Source organism: Rhipicephalus sanguineus, chromosome 2 (assembly GCF_013339695.2).
Source record: "Rhipicephalus sanguineus isolate Rsan-2018 chromosome 2, BIME_Rsan_1.4, whole genome shotgun sequence".
Taxonomy (NCBI): Eukaryota; Metazoa; Arthropoda; class Arachnida; order Ixodida; family Ixodidae; genus Rhipicephalus; species Rhipicephalus sanguineus.
In genome coordinates this window covers 238,519,555-238,540,674 of record NC_051177.1, presented here as the reverse complement: position 1 = coordinate 238,540,674, position 21,120 = coordinate 238,519,555, and the positions used below count along the sequence as shown (strand labels likewise).

The following is a 21,120-nucleotide window of genomic DNA, read 5'->3' as shown; positions in this document are numbered from 1 at the left end:
ATACGAGTACGCCGGTCGTCGTTGTTCGCGTAAACTACTGCGGCTTGGTTCACGCTATACACGTTCTGTTAATTTGCCTGTATAGTTTTTGTGGTTCTGCGTAGTTCTGTTCACGACAAATGCTAAAATTGACCTTTCATATCACTGTATATATCCTGCGCTTTTCGCAATAAACTTGAGTTGGAATTAAGCGCCCGCCTTCTGTTCGCTCTCCCCCACATCGTCCGTTTCATCGTGCTTCACCCTCAACCATCAAGCAGAGTACGAAGAGCCGTCCCGTTTCTAAGGTAATATATTGTCATCCACTCATTTGCAGCGTGAAGCTGCAAGGAAATCTATACGGATTTAGTTCTGAAACAGAAAAGCTTCTAGTTGACGAGAAATTAGTCCTGCTCCGGGACTCCAACCCGGGACCAACGCATTTCCGAGGTGGTTGCGCTACTATAGGTGAGCTAACCAGGAGGCTAGCAGCTGGCAGCGCGAGGACGACGTTTTTTTCCCGCTTTAGTGAACCGTCCTCTACCCTCTGTATAACTGATTCGCTATATGTTCTTCAGATCACCAGAAACGCAACAAAACGAAGTGTCGTTAACCGAATTCCACGTCTTTTATGAGAGATGAAAGACACTTGTCGCGTCATCATATCGATCCCGCGCTGAACTTTGGGCAATTGGACCCCGACTTTGGCGACGAGGCCTTCCGGTAATGGTCTCTCACGTGTCGTAGCCTCACAGAGCCTTTCAACGCCGCCTGGCTGTCTCGGGTGCATGATCCCCTCCAGTCTTGAAAGTCGGTGTCGAATAGGGCCACGCCCGTTTCCACATTCGGGAAGTTGAAAGAAAGGGCGCACATCTGAGGGAGAGAGGAAGACCAGCAGAGGACAACACTATATAGCGAGATATTTTTGTTGCAAACCACTAGAAAAGCGTAGCGGGTCAAGGATAGAGTGTCTAAAGAAACCTTGTTACATGATATCTCCGTCACGGTGGTTTAGTGGTTATGGTGCTCTACTGCTGACCCGAAAATCGCGGGATCGAATCCCGGCAGCGTTTCGGTGGAGGTGAACATGCTAAAATGGTTCTGCCATTGTGTACTTAGGTGCACGTTACAGGTGGTCGAAATTTCCGGAGTCCTCCACTACGGCGTCCGTCATGATCATATCGTGGTATTGTGACGTAAAGCCCCAACAATTATTATTGTATTATTACATGTTATTTGTACGTAAACGCGTGTCATATACACTCTGTGTAACTGTGATGTCAGCGTTTTAAGATTAACGGCCGTTCGCATTAGGATGTTCCACGGGCGGGGTTTACAAGGCAGCGCGCCATAGCACGGAAGAGACCGGGTTACACGTTCTCATCTGCCTTCGAACCTGCGTTAACCTCGCAAGTGCGTTTATTTCTACGCGCATCGTAAATCGTCGTCTTCTCCTGCGTAGAGGCTTGCCCCTCATTTCCTTCCCGCCATTGGTTCTCTTTTTACGCAACCTGCGCTATATCGAATGATTAGCGGCAGCGAACCCAAAAGCAAACGTCCATCACATTGTGTTCTTGCAGTACAGCTATACACGCAGCCCCCAACGCACCTTACGGATAATGGTGTGCGCATCATCGTAAGTTGCGATTTTTCCGTCAGCACCATGCGCTGTCATGGACAGGGAGTGGTTGTCAGCCGTGGCGCTTGCGAAGTAGTCGGGCAGTTCTTCGCAAGCCTGTCGCAGGGAATATAAATAAATAAATAAATAAATAAATAAATAAATAAATAAATAAAATAAACAAATATTCTACGAGCAGACTGAAAAATATGCATGCCCCGAAATGCCTTGACATGAAGCTTAAGTACGCAAAGGCGGCGGCGCGGATATATTTGCACGCTGTTTCTTTTTTTTTTCCTGAGCCCCGTGACAACCTTCCTTCAAGAGGGACTATACCCACCTGCTTTATAGTTTTTTCTTTCCAGACGGCGATCACCAACAGGGACACGCGCCACCACTAGACATGACGTCAACGTTAACCCCCTTAAAACTAACACGCCGAGGTGCCTTTAACTGACAAGGATAAGTCCTCCTATCGAAACGTCGGCCTGGCTGTCTGGGGCACCCTCTCCTGCTCGTTCAACCTATCCGCACTTTCATTTTCCAGTTGCCTCCATTGTTGCATATTTTGTCCGCCGTTGAGCTTCGTACATGATCGTTTAACGCTGCTGAATGGGCCATCGTTATAGCGGCTAATACGTATTTATGAAAAAAAAAAAGACATCTGAAACTCTGAGCTTACGAGAGCTGGTGGGCAATGAAGAAGTGACGATGATTTTATTGTTTTTGTTGTTGTTGATTGATGATGATGATATTTATTGGCGCCGCGTTTGAGACGAAAATGCGACAAATAGTAGCCCAGCCCGTGTATTATAATCAGGTGTTAATGCGTCTATTGCAGTCTTGCATTCTTTCTGATTTCTTTCTTTCTTCAATGAAGGCCCTGTTTCTATGTTCCACTGTTATACCGAAGCCCGCAACAATTTCGGTTCAATCCGTCTCCTTCCTGCCCTTTTCCTAACAATGACTTAAACGTCTCTTGCTTATCTGAACCGCTCACCATGCAGCTCCGCATTGCGTCCCAGCGCCTCTGAGCGATGCGCACGTTTCTGCGGACCTTGCTGAGTGACCATCCTGGCATTACAACCTGATGAGTATTTTTCGTACTTCTGTTGCTCCATGGAGCTACATGTGTCATTATGTTGCGATTATTTGCTCCTGCATTGATTATTACTTTGTTTTTCTTGCCCTCAGGTAGCCAACTCGAGCCTAAAATAGTGAAGCATACCACCCTTTGTGTCATCGTGCAGACGTTCCCATCAGACTTTTTTCGGCTATCCGTCTGCTGCATCCATAGAGTTTCCCGCAATTACCTAGAGGGAAATCTGGCGCTGGGATTGTTCAGCCGCCATGGGAATGATGGGTAGTACACGGATTTGCCTAATATTCGTGCTTACGGCTTCGAACGCACTTGTGGCTTTGTTTATCGCTGTGTTGTGACGTTCGTTTCGGATAAAAGAATGAACCGTTGTGAACTTCGTGACCAGATTTGAATTAGTGAGCCTAAAAAGGTTCATATTGAACAGCGCAAAAAACGAGACACAAAGAAGAGACTGCACAATGCACAAAGAAGAGACTGCACAACACGTGTTGTGCAGTTTCTTCTTTGTGTCTCGTTTTTAGCGCTGTTCAATATGAACCCCAACCAACTAGCCCAACTCTACCTTTTCTTAATAAGGTTAAAGTGGTGAAGTGGAACTGCTGACTTTTGCTGAACTTCCTTTTGCGACAAAGCGGACGCAGGCGACGCGGAGCCAAACGGAGCCGAAAGAACGAGGTTTAGACAAATCCGTGTACTACCCATCATTGGCTGTGTTCCAATTCTGGACAGCATCGTAGACAGTCTACGCTGACAGCTTAGAAGACAGCATAGAGCCCATGTTGTCCGAGAAATGGAACGCGTCTAGAAGACGTCTACGCGACGTGACACCACCTCGCGTCGACAAGGAAAAGCCAAGAAAAACAAATGTAACAGTTATTTCTTTACCTTTTTTCGTGTTCAAAGCTATCAAAAATTGAACGTAGCTAACATTGAGCGCCTGGAAAAGCGTCTGCTGGTGTGCAGACGACCATACCGGCGACATCAAAGCTATCCGAGCAGTTCGCTGAGCCGCCATCTTGTTTGGACAGCAAAGTAGCCTGCATCGTATTTGTCTCAGATGGCGTCTTTTCGAAGCTGTCTATTTTGCTGGCTACGTAAAAATTGGACTGGGACTTAAGATGGCCACTGTCCACTTAGCTGTCTATTTAGCTGTCTACGGTCAGTATTGGAACACACCTATTCCCATGCTGGCTGAAGCGCCATGCGTTGCAGCTCGCATAGACATTAGCGCCAGAGTTCCCTCTAGTGCATTTATAGGAAACTCTATGGTTGCATCCACTCATTATTCACATCCAAATGGAAGCCAGAACCAGAAGCCCGCAGCATCACACGTATGTCACGCAAGCTTCGGATAAGGCGATCGGTCTACCCCTCAGAGATAAATACTGAACAAGTCATACTATTAATTTCTATTTATGAACAGACAGCGTCGTAGACTAATCCACTCTCATCAGGTATGTAGCGACCGAGCACGTAGTAGGGAAAATACAAAGGTTTCTTATACTATCGCGGAGACGACTCGACTGGCAGTGCGATAAAGACTGCGCTTCATTCCGTGCTTGTCGAGCCTCCTGTGGGCGTTGTATACCTCCTCGGCCTGCCACACAATCCACTCGGTCCTAGCTCAGCCATCGCGTACCCCTTTCTCCGAGTCGCGCGAACACCGCCCTTTTCAAGCCAAGCTTGTTAGGAGTTACAGATTTCTGTGGCGGCGTTCTCGTACGCGAAGAACCCAGCACCGTGCGGGTACAGCCCTGCGCCGGTGACATGCGTATTTGTATGCGGTGTTTTCCAATAACTGATGCTCTCTCGATCGTCGGCATGTCGGTGATCAGCTGTTTCTGATATGGCAATCTGATCTTTTATCGAGCTCACCTTTCATTTCAAGTCACTCGCCTTCAAAAGCGGACCGGACAATGATTTGCGCGATGCTCCAGTCCTGCAGCTATCTCCGAAGGTCAGCCGTTGAACCTAAACAAAGTGCTTTCTCACCTGTGCTGCGTCGATGACCCGAACAGCGAGGCGTCTGATTTTGTCGCATGGCGCACCGATGTCGAGGCGGCCGTTGTCTGTCTTATACCACCGGAGTGCCATGGTGAATGACAACATCAGGTTATGTCTCCAGGATGGTGCTCTGTGTTTCTTGTACAGTCGAAGCACATCCGCCTACGTAGACGCAACAGCCTTACTAAGTGGTCTGAAGCACATGTCTGTACCAACACTTCAAATAAATCACTATATATATATATATATATATATATATATATATATATATATATATATATATATATATATATATATATATATATATATATATATATATATATATATATATATATATATATATATATATATATATATATATATAGTGCAGTTGGAGAACAGCTGGCCTAGCAACGGGGGCTGCCTCTTTGTCTGATTACATTACATTATATTTATAAGTGAGGGATATCCGCTTGGAAAACAGCAATAGCAGAGGGTTTTAATTCTGCTGTTTCTGTTTTCCGAGAGGTTCTCCTTCAGTTCTATTACTACACCCACGGCCACTCCACCACGATGCCTTATATATACGTAAAAAAAAAGTATTTGCTGAACCATAAATATCCCAAAATGAACATACACAATATAATAATAATAATACCTCAGGTTTAACATCCCAAAACGACGATATGATTATGAGAGACGCCGTAGTGGTGGGCTCCGGAAATTTCGACAACCTGGAGTTCTTTAACTGCACCTAAATCTAAGTACACGGGCCTCAAACATTCTCGCCTCCATCGAAAATGCAGCCGCCGCGGTCGGGATTCGATCCCGCAACCTTCGGGTCAGCAGCCGAGCGCCATAACCACTAGACCACCGTGGCGGGGCTCAAGTGTAATAAGCTAAACAATACGTTTACTTTACAAAGTTGCGTCCGGTGAACCGACAGTCATCAGAGTGAATTCGGTTGGTCGACACCTTCGGTGTCGGGCCAACCGAAGAAAGGTGTCGGGCCAACCGAATTCAGATGTGATGAAGGCCGGTGCCTGCGCATGTGCGCGCGGGCATGTGCCTTTTCTCGACCGTGTTTTCCTTGCGCTTTTACCTTTCTTAAAAATTGATTACCAACATGCCCAAAATTCCACACTGGTCCAATATAACGCTGGCATAATTTCTAGCATTGTTCTTGCGCCACTTAGTAGCAGTATTGATTTTGCAGACGGAGACGGCCTATTTGAATTTATAGTGTAAGCATTCTATTCGCGTCATAGCGTTTGCAATAAAATGTCCTGCAGTATTTAGCGTTATAGGTTAAACCACACTAAGTGGGACTGCAGCGTGCCAGTATATATACTTGCCATTCCCACGAGGTAATCGCTTTTCGGTTTTTCGTAGGAAGTAGGCGGCGTAAGATGGCATGTCCGGAACTTGCTTGCAATCTCGTTTTCGAACAGATGCGTCCTCAGTATGAGTCCGTCAACGCTAAATGAGCTGGAAACAGAAGAAAGCTAGTATCAGTGTTAGATTTTGAGATTGATTTGAGATTGATTGACTAAATATACGTACTACAAACCTTTATGCATGTTAGTGCGTGTGTATATACCAACGCGAAATTTAAAGATTTCGGGGAGAGGGAGTGAACCCCTTTCCCTCCTCCCCCTGGTTATGCTCCCCCTGGCTTATACGTTAAGAGATGGTCTGAGGCTGGCAACAACGCCCCCCCCCCCCTTCCACACACACACACATTCCTGTGGCGCCAGACAATTTTCATTTTCTTTGATACTCAGAGCAAGTACGCATGTATCGCAAAAATAAAATGAAACAGGACCGCAGTCTGTATTGATGATAAGAGCGGTCGACTGTTATCGCAAATATTCTGCCAGAGAAACGAAGTAATGCACATGAGATTTCAGATTATGTCATTTATAATAACAGGTAGGCGTAGGAAAAAGACGAATGAAAAAAAAAGAACAGCCACGGAATAGAAGTTGCATGTAGATTTATGCAAAACTATTTGCGACTCCGTTTTATTTCCTGTTCTTAAAAACCGAGTGCACCGCCTGCCCTACCCTTGAATGTTACGTCTTGCACCAGCCTGGTGGCCTTCACCACTGCTCAAATACTGCCGCACTGTCTCATTTTACGCGCCGTCCTCGGTACGTATACACACAGTAAAATTTACCTCCTTGACAATACTGCGTATGCTGGTCCGAACCCAAACGCCCGTGCTAATGTCGAATTCGCTGCGGTGAGAACTCATTTGCCGACTGCTTCGCACAAGTACAGCAAAAATATTTAACTCTCATCGATCTATACGCCGATTATAAACTCATCAGCGTTCAAAAAGTGCCTTCGCGGCAACCAGGCTGTACATGCGCTCTTGTCAGTTGGCTGCTCATTCCATAATGTTTCCTACAAATATAGAGGGAACTCTAGTGCTTCGATCGTCAACCTACTTGCGGGAATGATGGTTGGCACGTAGATTCATCTAATCTATACGTGCTTCAAATGACCTTGTGATGTCATTTATTACGTTTTATGTTTATATATCTTTAAGCCGCCGTAGTTTTTCTAAAGCACGCAGCAGACCAACCAGTCTGTGCACACACGCATAATCCTCGCGGAAGGAGGTAATTATAAAGCATTATGTATTATTGAAAATGAACAATCTGCCAATTATAAAAGCTGCTTAAAGCAGAAAGGACTAAATTTAGCCGAATTCATGTCCTCAACGTCACTGCCATGCTGGGCAAGCGGTCGACCTACCGTAAACATTAAGACCATGGTTTCTAAGGCGACAGCCTTAGATGCCTCATGAAACGCGAAAATTGACCGTCGGCCGCGTCGGTGTACCGCGTCCGCGGCGTCAACACGAGTGATGCAAAAAAAAAAGCCATCATGCGATGACGTCCCTATATGATGTCGTCACGTCTCACAGATCGGCAGAATGTGTGACGTGTATAGACGTCATGACGACGTCCCATAACGTGACGTCACACGATGATATTATCACGTGCTTCTAGCTTGAATGAAATAAACAGCTCGAAAAAACGAGGGCGAGCAAAGGAACGACAAACACGGGCGCTGACTCGCCACCAAAATTTTATTTCGAATCGAAAGAGAATAAACAGCATCTGAAAAAGCACGATAACATACAACCATCTCGCTTGTACAAGGTAACAAAAAGAGACAAAAAACCAAATAACTGGCTGACTAAACATGAACAAAGCGCAAACCATCCATGATACCTCTGCCTGTGATAAAGCTAACGAAGGTTGACTGATACTTGTCACCTTCCAGTGACATGTAAAAAGCTTACATGATTTCTCTTGTGCGCTGATCCCTGTGTCGATGCAAAATCTCCGTCCTATCAAAACCTGGTTTACAAGCAATTGTGTGACAACGAAGAGCCAAACGAAAACCGGTGCCATTTTAACATTTTTCGCATGCCCTTGGATTCTGATATTTACACACCGACTAGGTTGCCCTATGTAAATCTCATCGCAAGAACATGGAACTTTATTTACATTAGTTCGACAATCTGCGTACGTTTTGTTGTGTTTGACCGCACATCTTAGCCTTTTGTCACTCTTCACTCCATTTAGCTTTCTGTGCACAGCTGGACAGACGTGCCGAAACTTAAGGCCAACACTGACAACATCAACCTGGTACCTATTTGCCACATTTTTCGTTCTGTGTGATAGCGTATGCACATACGGAATCACTGGTATATATTCTTGGGCTATAATGTGATTACTATCAGCTGTTCCCTTCGGCCTAGCTTTAACTGTTTTCGCCACTTTTTCGCAGGCTCTCGAGATAACCGAAGAGGATATCCTGCTTCTTTTAGTCTTGACCTGCCTTGAAAAACATTGTTCGAAAAACGAAAACAGTGGCAACCAGGGATGTTTATATTAACACGAGTGGACTTCTGCGCGCCTGTCACGCAGGCCAGCGTGGGATTGTCGGCGCTGAAGCTTGTTACATCGACAGCTGTTATGAGATCACAACAGCCGATTTTGGCGCTATAGTTGTCCGCCACCGCCGGTGTCCGTAACCACTATCACGTGAAATAAAAACTGAAATGAGAAACAAATTTCTATAGGATCAGATGGGATTTAACCCGCGCCCTCTGCGTGGCAGTCGAGTATTTCACCACAGTGCCACGCTGGTGCTTGTAACTCCTTCGCAAAAATACGCTATACAGGTGTCATGTCGGGCGAGGAATCGTATTAACATACGTAATATAGCGTGATAGAAGAGTGAAATAACAACCTGGCGTCACACAATGCGAATTGCGCAACGAGTCGGTCGTTGAATGTTTCTAACCCGTTGCAAAGGGCTCAGCCATAATTCATCGTCATCAGCCACAGCGCAAAGTGCGCATAATGCATTACAGATGTGTAGCGGGTGCCACGATTATCCGAAGAATGAAGAAAAATGATATAGTGGGTGCTTTGGTACTTTAGAAAAATTACGATGATTTATGGCGTAGGGGGTACTTTGCACGTGTACTTGTATTAGTTGCCCCAAGAGAGTCTACAACGGGCTGTAGAAAGGCCGCTCTTTCCAGCTTTCGCTGTGACTGTGCTGCGTGTTCCGCGCAGGCCTGACAAATTTTTTTTTTATCAGAAGAGCTGTCTCGCACATCAGAGAGTATACACTCAATGACGTGCTGGTTCTGAGATCGTGCTCACTCCCTTGACACAAAGCATTGGGCTCGCTAAAAAAGTCGTAATTGACTTTTGAGAAAATAAATACTATGACCTTGAAGTGTATACTGGTTTGTGCTAGTTGGTAGGATTCCGTGGTACAGTTACTTCCGCTCCTCTGAAGAACATGGGATAGAACGTGTTTACCCCTGTCCCACTTTCTTAAGAGGAGGGCAAGTAACTATATCACAAATCCAATATTTTTTATGATTACCTTTACTTCAAATTTTTGCATAAAAAAAAACCGTTACGAACCGTCTCGGAACTTTTTGCGGTGGAACGAAACTAAAACCGAAACGAAAAACATTTCGTTTCCACACCATGGTTCGACGGCATACCATGTGCGTCCGCGTTATTGGATCCTTTCTTGTCGCCCTAGATTGTGAATAAATGTGCATTTTATAAACGTATAAACATCGTATCTAACTTAGCACTCTGTGCACAACACCATAATAGCGTTTCTTCAACGGAATTCAATATACCAGTAATCGTGCATTTCAGCGTCATATTATCGCCGTCATGGTCACCTTGAGGTTGTCGCACACACGCTCACGTCGCACGCTGTCGCACACCTTAAACAAACTGTCGCGGAGACCGAAGCGATATTAGCGTCCTTAGTTGGGCTAGTTGGTACATCACTGAGCTCAGACGAAAGAACAGCGCATGAAACGAAACGAAGACGAGAGGATAGAGACACGGTGCTGAATAACAACCAGTTTTTTTTTTTATTACGTTTGTACGTCAATATACCAGAAATACCACAACCAGTACACGCATAATTCGCTATCGCTCCACCGAGATGAAATTCTGTACTTATTGCTCCAGCATGCGACTTAGCATTGTTTACAGGGATATCTCGTCTTATGATGCGTGTACTATAGTGTTTTTTCCCGCATTTTAAGATTACGATAGTAGCAGCAAGCGTTGTACCCCAAGAAACTTCCGGTCAATTCATTTATCATTCTGTAACACCGAAGCGGAAACTGTGTTTATAAGTTGTCTCAGAATAAGGAAAGTCTCTTTTTACGTTCTCGGATAAAAAGTGGGCGCATAGAATTCACGAAAACCTCTCATAATCTTGTGTATAGCTTAGAAGAATATTTGCTTGAGATATTTTTCTAAACACAGAAAGAAAAGTGTCGAAAGTCTGCGGGCTATTCGCCAACGCTTTTCTTCCGCGCCACTGCTAGTGTGCTGCGTCGGTGGACAAAACCGGAAGCCATCCAGGGTCCGTGTCCGTATGCAGCGAAAAGGTCGAATCTGTCTCCTCTCGTCCTCGTTTCGTTCCATGCGCTGTTCTTTCGTCGAAGTACCGAAACAATAGCTAGTAACCAGATAACTACGACCGCAAGCCTGCCGTTACAGCTGATTTGCTTAGATATTCAGCTGCCAAGCTCCTGGCCACGGCGGTCGCACATCGATGGAAGCATAATCTAAACACACCCGTACGTCTAGAGTTGGGTGCAGAGAACACCAGGCGGTTAAAAGTGATCCGGTGACCCCTCATAATCGTGTCGTAGTTTTGGCACGTAACATCCCTGAATTTGATTCCCACACTGGACGATCTGCGCACATGTTCTTGTACTTTTAACGCGGACTCGCTCGACAACAAACCAATCGTCAAGTGGCCTTAACACCGATACATTTAGAACAAATCGACGGCACGCCAGTCACTGTTGCCTAATTATTGTATTACCTATTTACAGCATATTGTGAGCTTACTTCATGTGTTCTGAAAGTTCCCCGAAGACGTCTTTGTCTCCACGGACCCAGGGAGTGACACCGAGGATTATAAATCCCTGTGGTTTGCCGCTGGTCGAGCCTTTGTGCGGCTCGATACGTTTCTGTATTCTCCTGAAAGCCTGAACGGAAGAAATGATTATTTTTATATAGAAACGAAATCTCTTGGTTAATAGTTATAATGAAACAGTATAGCCGCTTCCACTGGAGACGACCGTTTGCTATAGATAAAGAGCTGTACAGCAGAAAATTGGCAGAGCAAGGTAATGTGGCGCGACGTAAGCATATGTAGACGTGGGCTGGGTTCCCGCCCACGTTGGTCGAGTCCGAAAGAAAACATGCTCCGCAAACGGTGGAAAAATAAAGCGATGACGTGCCTCTCACAGCGGCCTCCCATTGGTCCCCGGCTTTCCGGGGGTAAAGATGGGAAGTCAGCAGTTCTTTGAATGCAACATCAGGTGTCCGTGGTCGCCATTATCATAAAAAAAGACATGCGTAGCCATAACCCTGCGCGTTGAAAGGTGCGACTGAGTAAAGGTAGAGTTACTGTATATGCTACCTTTCGGTAGCAGAGTTGCGCATAGGTCTGGCTATAGCAACCACAGCTATGCGGCGAAGCCGCTCTTCGTTCTTGCAGTCGACATGCCTACCGTGTCACCGATCGACAAATTTGGCGTGTCGAAGACCTGTGATTAACCTTACTGTCGATGTTTGGCGTCAATCCAATTCGCTGCAGAGGCGGCGTAGAGAAACACGAAAATTGGCCTGAGCGTCAGCTTCTCCGCAATGCATGATTGCTAGCGGCGTTTGGAAGACAGATGCGCAACTCTGCTACCTAAAGGTAGCATATACAGTAACTCTAAGTAAAGGTCAGAATGAGCGCCCTCTTTAGATGCCGCCCCCGTGCCTATGAATGTAAGATACCTTTAGGAAAAAAGGAGAACAGACGCACTGCGACCAATACTTTCGCATGCAGGAAGCCGCGCCATCGATAGCGAACGGCGAGCCCCTGCATAATTGCTATCGCAATATTGGTTCCATTGGGAACGTCCCCGATAAATCTGCGCTGACACGTCCGACGAAAACGAGGGGCTGCTCACTTTAAGCGAAATTGTGCTTACCCTCAGTAGGTCAAACGCCAACTGAAGTTGGCGAGTCCTGTTGCCGGGAAAACCGTAATACTCGGCGTCCAGTATTCCGTAGTGGTAAATATGATTTTCGCTCCAGTAATGTCTCAACTTGCTCTGGCCTTGCTGTCGTGCGATGTCTCGTTTTGCGGCAGCCACGTTACTGAAATAAAGTTTTTCAAGTTCAGCAGCCAGATGGAGACAAAATCGATGAGGGAGAAGTAAACCTCGGGCTCTTGCGATCGCTAGGGACACACACCGAGTGAGTCGCATAGATCGAAGCGGCGGCACGACCTCCGCTTGTTCTGGTGGCGATAGGTAAGCACTGTTTGCTGCGTATTCAACGAGACATTAACTTTCACCTAAAAGTAAGTTGTGGTATTCAAGCTCTTGAAACTGCGCAGTGGACTTGTGAATTGGAACACTTTAAAAGAGTTGACTGTTGGGCGAGTTGGTGTTTTGACATAGACACCATCGCAAGTAGCGAAAATAGTCAGGACACACAGCAAGGAACAGACGAGCACAGGCGCACTGCCGCACACGTTACCTAATGATGTAAACTGCGCCTCTTAAGGAGCAGCCTAGCAGACGATGGGCACAGCTGAGCATGCTTTGTGGGCATGCGCTTACCCTCGGCCTGTTTGCAACTGCTTTCCGTCATATGGCGTTGACGCACAGAAAAGTGACTCCTCGCGCACGCTGTAGTTAATGATTTGGGCGGCTGTACATGCTATGCAAAGAGGTGGGTACTTAACACCCGGAGAGACATTCTATGAGCGCCCACTGCCCCGCACACTTGATCGTTAGAAGATTATGTATTAAAATGTGCTGAATGTAAACGTTTCGCGTCCTTAGATGAAACTTCAAATGCACGGGCTGGTGTATAACTGCTTCGATACTCGGCGAAGCAAACACCTGGGCTTGGTGACAACCACTTGGGCACGGTGCTCACAACAGCATTTGAACGCACACGCGGCCCCCTCTCTCAGCGAGCAATGACAACCACACATGTCGCATCGCAACGTCCGCTGCGGGAAAGACAGAAATAAATGCGCGGGGCATGCGACGCGCAGGCTGGTCGCGTTTCATTATTTGCTGAAGAGCTTTGTGTCAGCCACCTTTGCCTAGGCTGTTGTTATTTATAGCATGCTAAATTAAGTTTCGCGAGACTGACGCGAGTATTAAACTTGCGAGGCGCTTTACTTAGTAAAACCGTGGGGTATACACAGTGCGAGCTTTTTCTGGCGCTATACAACTACGCTTACATCTCTTTTACACTTTTACTTCAGTACTTTGTATTGGGACGGCGAAATAATTTGAAGTAAGAAGAGGGCACAAAATAGCGCAGAAAAGAAGTCGATCACACATTTGAACGAAGAAGCATGAACATACAATAGTCGACTTAGTCCACTCGAATGGTTCACGCACGGCGCGAAATTGTGCTAACGCCAATATACGTAACAGATATGTTGTATGCGTGTTTGTCGCTTAGCGTAACACTCGTCAACTTATTTGCTACGCTTGTATACTGACCGGTACGTCACTGATAAGCCAAATGTGGTTCTTGAAGACCGTGCTGCGTGCTTTAAGAAAGTGCGAGTCTTGTTTGCGTCGTCATCGGCGAACGTGTCTCCGGAAGAGTGGTAGTAGTGCGTGAAGACGAGGCACTCGCACAGACCATCCTCAGGCACCATGGAGTCCTGGTGCAAGTCAGAAGCGCCCACTGTGCACAGAAAGGGACGGCGACCCATGGGCCCGCCTGCGACAGCGGTATAAATAATAATAATAATAATAATAATAATAATAATAATAATAATAATAATAATAATAATAATAATAATAATAATAATAATAATAATAATAATAATAATAATAATAATAATAATAATAATAATATCTGGGGTTTAACGTCCCAAAACCACGATATGATTATGAGAGACGCCGTAGTGGAGGGCTCCAGAAATTTCGACCACCTGGGGTTCTTTAACGTGCACCTTAATCTAAGTACACGGGCCTCAAACATTTTCGCCACCATCGAAAATGCAGCCGCCGCGGCACAGCGGTATACAGACAGGTGTGTACGTTCGTAACCGTGAATAAGTTCGGTTGTGACACAGTGGCGGGACCTCCTAGATAATGTAAGCCTCGGAACCATGAAGTCATATTAAGGCAGAGATACTTGAAGTGCTGTTATATGTTATAAAAGAAACACTCCCCCCCCCCCCCCCCCCCGCTCCTCTCCCCAGAGTACTGGCGAAATATTTCAGGAATATGGCTTCGTTCACTTGCGCTAATAATAATGATAATTGTTGTTGTTTTACGTCCCAAGACAGTTCACTTGCAGGGAAAGTGCATATTATTATTGCAGAAAATGAACGTTAACTTTCCCTGCCTTTATTTGCGATCACTGAAATAAGCAGGCAGCGTACAGAAACACTAATGGCGAGAAACACCACTCCTTGCTTGTTCACGCGAGTTGTACGAGAGAAGCGAGGGAAGAGCGGTCTATAGGAGTTTATACTAATTCCTTGTGCCGACTTGAGCCTATTTCCGTCCAAGATAACTTCGGGAAGGTACACCCTGCAGCACCACTTTTATAGCAAGAGTGTCGTTGTTGGAGGTAAGTTGCAGTAATGCTGAACAGTAAGCCAACCTGCGTTGGTAGCGAAATCGGTAAAAGAATAACGAAGGTATGTGGGAACAAACGTCGCAGGGCATACCGAAGGAGGCTTTTAAAGCGAACTTGTTGGTGCGTGATTGCCTTCGAGAAGTCAAGTATTCGAAGAACGCCGTAGCGTGTACTTATTGCAGATATATCCTTGAGCAGGAGGCATTGACACATGTCCGAGCAGTTGGTTGAGAGCGTTGGTAAACGAGGCGCGCGCGCTCGTTCACCATTGAAAAATCCGTCTGCTGTTGTCTAAGTGCGAACAGGGTTACAACGTGGGCTTGTTGGCTACTCATATGAAAAGCTTTTGGTGTAGCGCGAAAGGAAACACGGACACATAATAACACCGTCATTGCTGGTCATCATAAAGAAGAGATCCGCCATCTTATAGTTGAAGCCGAGCTTATCGATGCGCTTGGTGAGCTGTGTGTGAGCAAGCCATCGATAACATTGTCACCTAAAGAGTTGGGGTTCTTGCGCAAGCGGTGATTTACAGTTTTATCCTGTCATGATTTTGTTTAGGTGAAGTGGTTTTTTACGCATTATCTGAGTGATCCCACGTGTTCAGCTGTCTGCCTGATTTTGATGGTATATAAGCGGTCTGGTTCTTGAAAATAAACATGCTGCTAGTAGCGCAGTGTGGTGTGTGTCCCTTCGTGCCTTCTCGTGTCCGTGTTTCCTTTCGCGCTACACCAAAAGCTTTTCATATAAGTGCGAACAGGCACGCATAAATTATGTGCAACTCCAAGCTGTACTCCAAGCTGTGCGGGAGGACACTGAGGACGTGTGGCACGTAGCGCTGCGCGAGTCGTAAGCCGACGTATTAAAAAGCACGCCATTAACGGCTATATATATATATATATATATATATATATATATATATATATATATATATATATATATATATATATATATATATATATATATATATATATATATATAGTCAAGTAGATCCTTCGTGAGAAGTCACAACGTTGTTTATTTCGACGTTTCAGCCAGAGTCTGGCCTTCATCAGGAATGAGGGTACAGTTTGTTGGTGCTCAGTTTTATACAGTCTTAAAGAAGAAAGGATACGCGAAAAAAAAAAAATTGACAACATGGGGTAGACCCCCCACCCCTCCGACGATCACTTTTAAGATGTCCGCGGCCTGCATATCTTTCCCTCTATTAACGTATTCCTCCCGACCAGGCAGCGCCTCGTGGCTCCGGCGGTGCAGTGTGGGGAAAAAAGAGCTTTTTAAAGAAGTTAAGCCTTTAACTACTTAGTGCCCCGTGGACGTCTCGTCCAAAAAAAAAAAGAAAAAAAAAGAGCTTTATTAAGAAGTTAAGCCTTTAACTACTCAGTGCCCCGTGGACGTCTCGTCCCTGGTGCGGTGTGGAAAAAAGGAGCTTTATCAAGAAGTTAAGCCTTTAACTACTCAGTGCCACGTTGACGTCTCGTCCGCGAAAGGGGGGCCCACCGCGTATTGCCGCAGAGGCTAGCAGGCGGGCGCAATGTCAATTTTGGCCCGCTCCTGGATTCCGCAGTCGGGGGCTCCCGATTGTGCACAAGGGTGCTGTGGGACATGTCATGCTTGTCACAATTGATTGGTTAGTAAGATAGAAACAGAAACAGGTGACAGCTGTACTTAGAAAGAGTAGTTACACTTGGAAGTATTTTCAGTTGTCCAGTGACCGTCGCAGCTGCAGTGCCGTGAACTCTTCAGTTATTATTGTCATTATTGCCGTTATTGTTTTCTAATGCTTTAATTGCTGCAAGTGTACCCGGATTCTCATTTATTCCTCTTTCGAGGGTGTTAAATCGGTGGATGAGGTATGACTCTCGTTGTTCACGTTCTCGGTTTGATTTAAATCCGTTTCTAAGAGCGTTACTGATAGTTTGTCGAATGCATGGTCGGGAAGGTTGAGATGTTTTGATAGAGGTAGACTTGGGGCTGATTTCGCATGGGCTCTGTGATTATTGAAACGAATCCTAAATGGTGTTTCTGTTTGTCCGATGTACTGCATACTGCACACGTTGCATTCGAGTAGGTATACCACATTAGAGGAATCGCATGTTAGGTTTCCTCGTATGTTAATCGAAAACTTGGAGTGTGTGCTGGTTGCTTTGTCTGTTTCTCGCATCGCTTTACATACAAGGCATCGTGACTTTAACAAGGTCGGCATGAATTATTAGGGGGTGAAGTATTGATCTGAGAGTGCACAAGTGTGTCTTTGAGGTTGCGTGGTCGACGCCAGGGGCGGATGGAAATGCGCGTTTCAGACGTTCACTTTGTTCCAGAATGTTGTAATGTCGTTTAAGGATTTTGTTTACATTGGGAAATATATATATATATATATATAATATATATATATATATATATATATATATATATATATATATATATATGTTAGTAATTATGTATCATGTAGCGTGTTAGTAGTTATGTATCAGATTCAGTAGGCGAGCTCGCTGTGACCAGGTTAATAAATGTACACGTGTTGTTGTTGCACGACCGCGTGACTGTCTCCGAGTGCGCTGAGAGCGGCGATATCTTCAGACCCCACAGTATACAATGGTAGACGACTAGATTGAAATCGGAGTGAGGCTGAATGAAGAGAATGTGCTGCTATAACAACAGCGTAAGATGATTGAAAAAAATGAGCGCTTTCAACTATACAGCGTGCTCTCTTTGTATTAGCAGCTGTTCACCGCGTATAATATTTGTATATTTAAGCCAATAAAGAGACAGAAGCGCGCAAATTTGAATGATGTGATGGCAATTCTATTGTGAATACACGGTAATGTCAACTGAAATTTGAATATCATGAGGCGTGAGAAATTTTATGCATTTTAAATTGGGACGCGTTCTGTTAAATTAAGTTTACTTCCGTATGTTAAGCATTGTTCAAAAACAGAAAGGAAAAGAAATAAAAAGTAAATTACTACAAAAGAAAACAATGAAGCAAGTACGATGATTAGGAGCCGGAAGCGCGTATAGATTCGGAAAGAGAAAAACACAATAAGGCTGCGACGACGCGCAAGCGCAGGAATGCCGCGGCAGCAACTTTTGATCGAGCGCGCCAAATCATCACAGCAAAGCTAGCTGGAGCCCTGTCAGCGCTTTCACGTGTGTGGCCTCAGCTTCGACCCACGTCCGTTCAATGTCTAGACAAGCAGACAGCCGTCATTACTAGACCCAGAAAGGGCACTCTGATTGGCTTAATCACGCTGGCTTCTGGATCAATGGCGTGCGTTCATCGCCAAGCATCAGTGGATAAACAAGGTATGAAACTCCTCATCCGAAGCTAAACGGCTTGCACATCTCTCCACGCTGCGGGCTTGATCCGGCCGCAGGATGGGGAGGGGGGGGGGGGGGCTTGCACGATGTGCCATGGCTCTAGCGGTCGGATATTTCGGCAGGCATGGATAAGGTGGCCTCCACTATTTCGGAGCCTTACTTGTGTACGCGACGTTTTGTACTGAAGACATTAACCCTTACGTAATTGTGTCACAGATAGGTCTGGGAATCAAGGGTTGCCGAGGCGTGAGTGCGTTATTTTCGATCAGCTTGACTAAGCTCAGAAAAGATTGTCGATCGAGGTTGTTCAAACGATGATGGATAGCGACCACTGTATACATTCGTTGTCAGCCTTAAGCAAGACTCAGCCTATGGTAAACGAACCACCTTATGTGACGAGCTTATCTTATGTGAGGTTCGCTATAATTTCGATTCATGCCTCGAAAAATCCGAAGATACAGATTCTATACTGAAGAAAACAGGACATGCGTTCGTCCGTCGATGTCACCTTTAATTGCACTTCGATAAATTAAAACATTTTTTCTCTTTTCAGGGCCCAGCTTTCTCGGAGGATAATTTATATTTATATGCGCTTCAATTTTTTCGTGACCGGTCAACTCCCTGGTATTGAGGTCGTTGTCAACACAGGAAGCGAGGGTACGTCTTCTAAGCCATCTACAAATGATTTAAGAGCACAAAGGAAGCTGTGTACTCCTCAAGAAGCAACACATTACGCTAACAGAGCATATTATGAGAGCATGTTTTTGGAAGCGTCTGTTACATCGCACTCACTGCCGTGAACGCTATTAATGGCTTCCGACTTTACGAGGACTATGTCACATTAAAGTGGCACGCGCCGGCGGGGACGCTATAAGAAATAACGCGCTTTCATCGTTTCAAAGCCATAGTACGTCATAATAAATGAAGGCTAGATGATGATTATTGTTTCATCGGAATGAATTAAGACGACCGAACTTTGTCTCTAAACGAGGCTTTGGATGACTACATGTCAATGCGACCTTTGTGTTTTTTTCTACGCATGCACGACACAACATATATCCTCCCGAAACCATGGAATAAAGCGGAGCTAATAATATCACAAAGAAGTTCTACGGCGAGAACACAGATTTTCGCAATTCATGGCTCCATATCGCACGAAAGCCTTCGAGATCTGCTTTTGAATAAGCACAGGCTTTTTCATGTGGAGAAACGCGCATAAAGCGCATAATATATTCTCAGACGGATTATTGCCGGTGTTTGTACAAGAGAACAAAGTGCGGTCGGTCCACTGAGCGAAAGCAAACCAAAACTTGCGTTCGGCAAGCGCAGCACCGATTACAGTTTGTTGAGATTGAAAGATGTCATATTTATTATGAATGAAAAATGCTATTTTAAGAATATGTCTACCGATAGCGGCATTAAAATTTCGTAACTTGTATACGGACTGAGCGTTGTAATTCGAAGCGTCTTTATTACATAAATACAGGAAAACCCTGAGTACAGGACTAACATACAGTGCAAGATACAACAAGGACAGAGACTATATTGAGAAAGGACAAAGCTACACTCTAAATATTTTCACGCGTATTAAGCGTGAAACGCGCTCCTCGGCGTCGTAAAATTCGTTTTGAGCACCACGTGACTCAAAATACGCGTTGTTTTCCTCCATCCAAGCGTGACACGGGTCGAGAAAGCCAACATTCGCTTTCTCTTACGCGTGATGCACGACTCTATGCGTTACTGCGCTATTTTATAATGAATGCAAACCAACTTGCTCAAATTTCCGTTCTCAGAAAAATATCGTCAGTACAAAAACGAAGTGTTTCGTGTGGTGCTCAGTGGTGTAACTAATCGCTTATCTCTGCAATGCCTTTCCTGAAATTCGCGACGAATTCTTTGTACAGCGAAATGTGCTCACTACGATTCCAAAATTATTGGGTTTTTTTTTTTTTTTTCTTTAGTGAACAAAGAGCTCTGAGATAACGCGCTGAGTACATATTCTGTCGATATATGTGAAACTACTCCGAATAAATGAATCTTCATTCCAAGGGATTATTCGTCATTTCGGGGGTAACAACGAACTTTAGCTCCCGTAGGGGACGTTTGCCCAGTGGAACGTCTAACTGCGCGACGTGTACAGCTTTTAAGGACTAAACCTTAAGCCCTCGGTAGCAAGAAGACGAAGTGAGGGGAGAAACTCACTTTCATTCGGCACTTTCATGCTTTGCCCTGTAAATGACCTACTTTAATATCGTCCTTGCGGCATAATGAACTGTGCCCTTTTGCATCGATCCACGGGACTACGATATAAATAGTAAAGGTAAATAATGACGATAGGTCGTTCATGCTAAGGAGTGCTGTCGCTATCCGTGCGGAGGCCAAGACTGCTGCTTCGAGATATGCTTTGTTGCTTCCGAGCTATCGTCGACTGAGAATACAGGACGCTTTTCTAAACGTGCATGAGTGCGAGTCGTTCGGTGCGCGGGAAAGTTATGCTCAGTTCCACTCCCATAAACATTGTAGTTGCACAACAGTGCTTAGCTCATTCGGCTCCCAACCGAGGAAACAGTGGTTTGATTCCCACCGTGGGTACAATGCATTAGTTTCTTTCAGAGGTTACTCTCTATTGACGAAGGGTTGCACCCCAACGTCCCTCCCTTGTGGCTAACAGTTGGGTCCTAAGGGATGTTAGACTAACAATGAACCTCTCTACATTTAGTCTCGAGCAAAACTAATGATTCCGTCAACGCAGTTCATGTATGAAAGATGCTATTTTTTTATCGACAACGGACACAAAGTCGCTTGAGTGTAATGTTCGGAAAGAGGCACTCGCCAGACTTCAGCAATTATGTTATCGCTCTGAAAAATCTTACGTCTTTGAATTTTTTTAATCTATGCGGACAATAGAGGCA

At 45.2% G+C, this 21,120-nt stretch overlaps 1 protein-coding gene across 1 annotated transcript; it reads right to left on the bottom strand.

Annotated features, from left to right (window-relative positions):
* Positions 1-639: 639 nt before the first annotated feature.
* On the bottom strand, positions 640-14,015 carry LOC119382325 (uncharacterized). The gene is made up of 6 exons (XM_037650025.2): positions 13,792-14,015; positions 12,253-12,421; positions 11,114-11,253; positions 6,038-6,170; positions 4,692-4,865; positions 640-852 (listed from the first exon to the last, which is right to left on the bottom strand). Exons 1-6 carry the CDS (start codon positions 14,007-14,009, stop codon positions 640-642), a joined length of 1,047 nt encoding a protein of 348 aa, XP_037505953.2. The 5' UTR covers positions 14,010-14,015.
* Between the last annotated feature and the right edge of the window lie 7,105 nt (positions 14,016-21,120).

What these genes read in the sequence shown, in the direction of transcription:
- LOC119382325 (XM_037650025.2), bottom strand. Translation starts at nt 14,009, where the DNA reads ATGGGTCGCCGTCCCTTTCTGTGCACAGTGGGCGCTTCTGACTTGCAC. An exon ending in GGCTTATCAGTGACGTACCG is followed by an intron (nt 12,422 to 13,791) that starts GTCAGTATACAA and finishes ACTTTATTTCAG; the next exon opens with TAACGTGGCTGCCGCAAAAC. An exon ending in GCGATTACCTCGTGGGAATG is followed by an intron (nt 4,866 to 6,037) that starts GCAAGTATATAT and finishes GCGTCTACGTAG; the next exon opens with GCGGATGTGCTTCGACTGTA.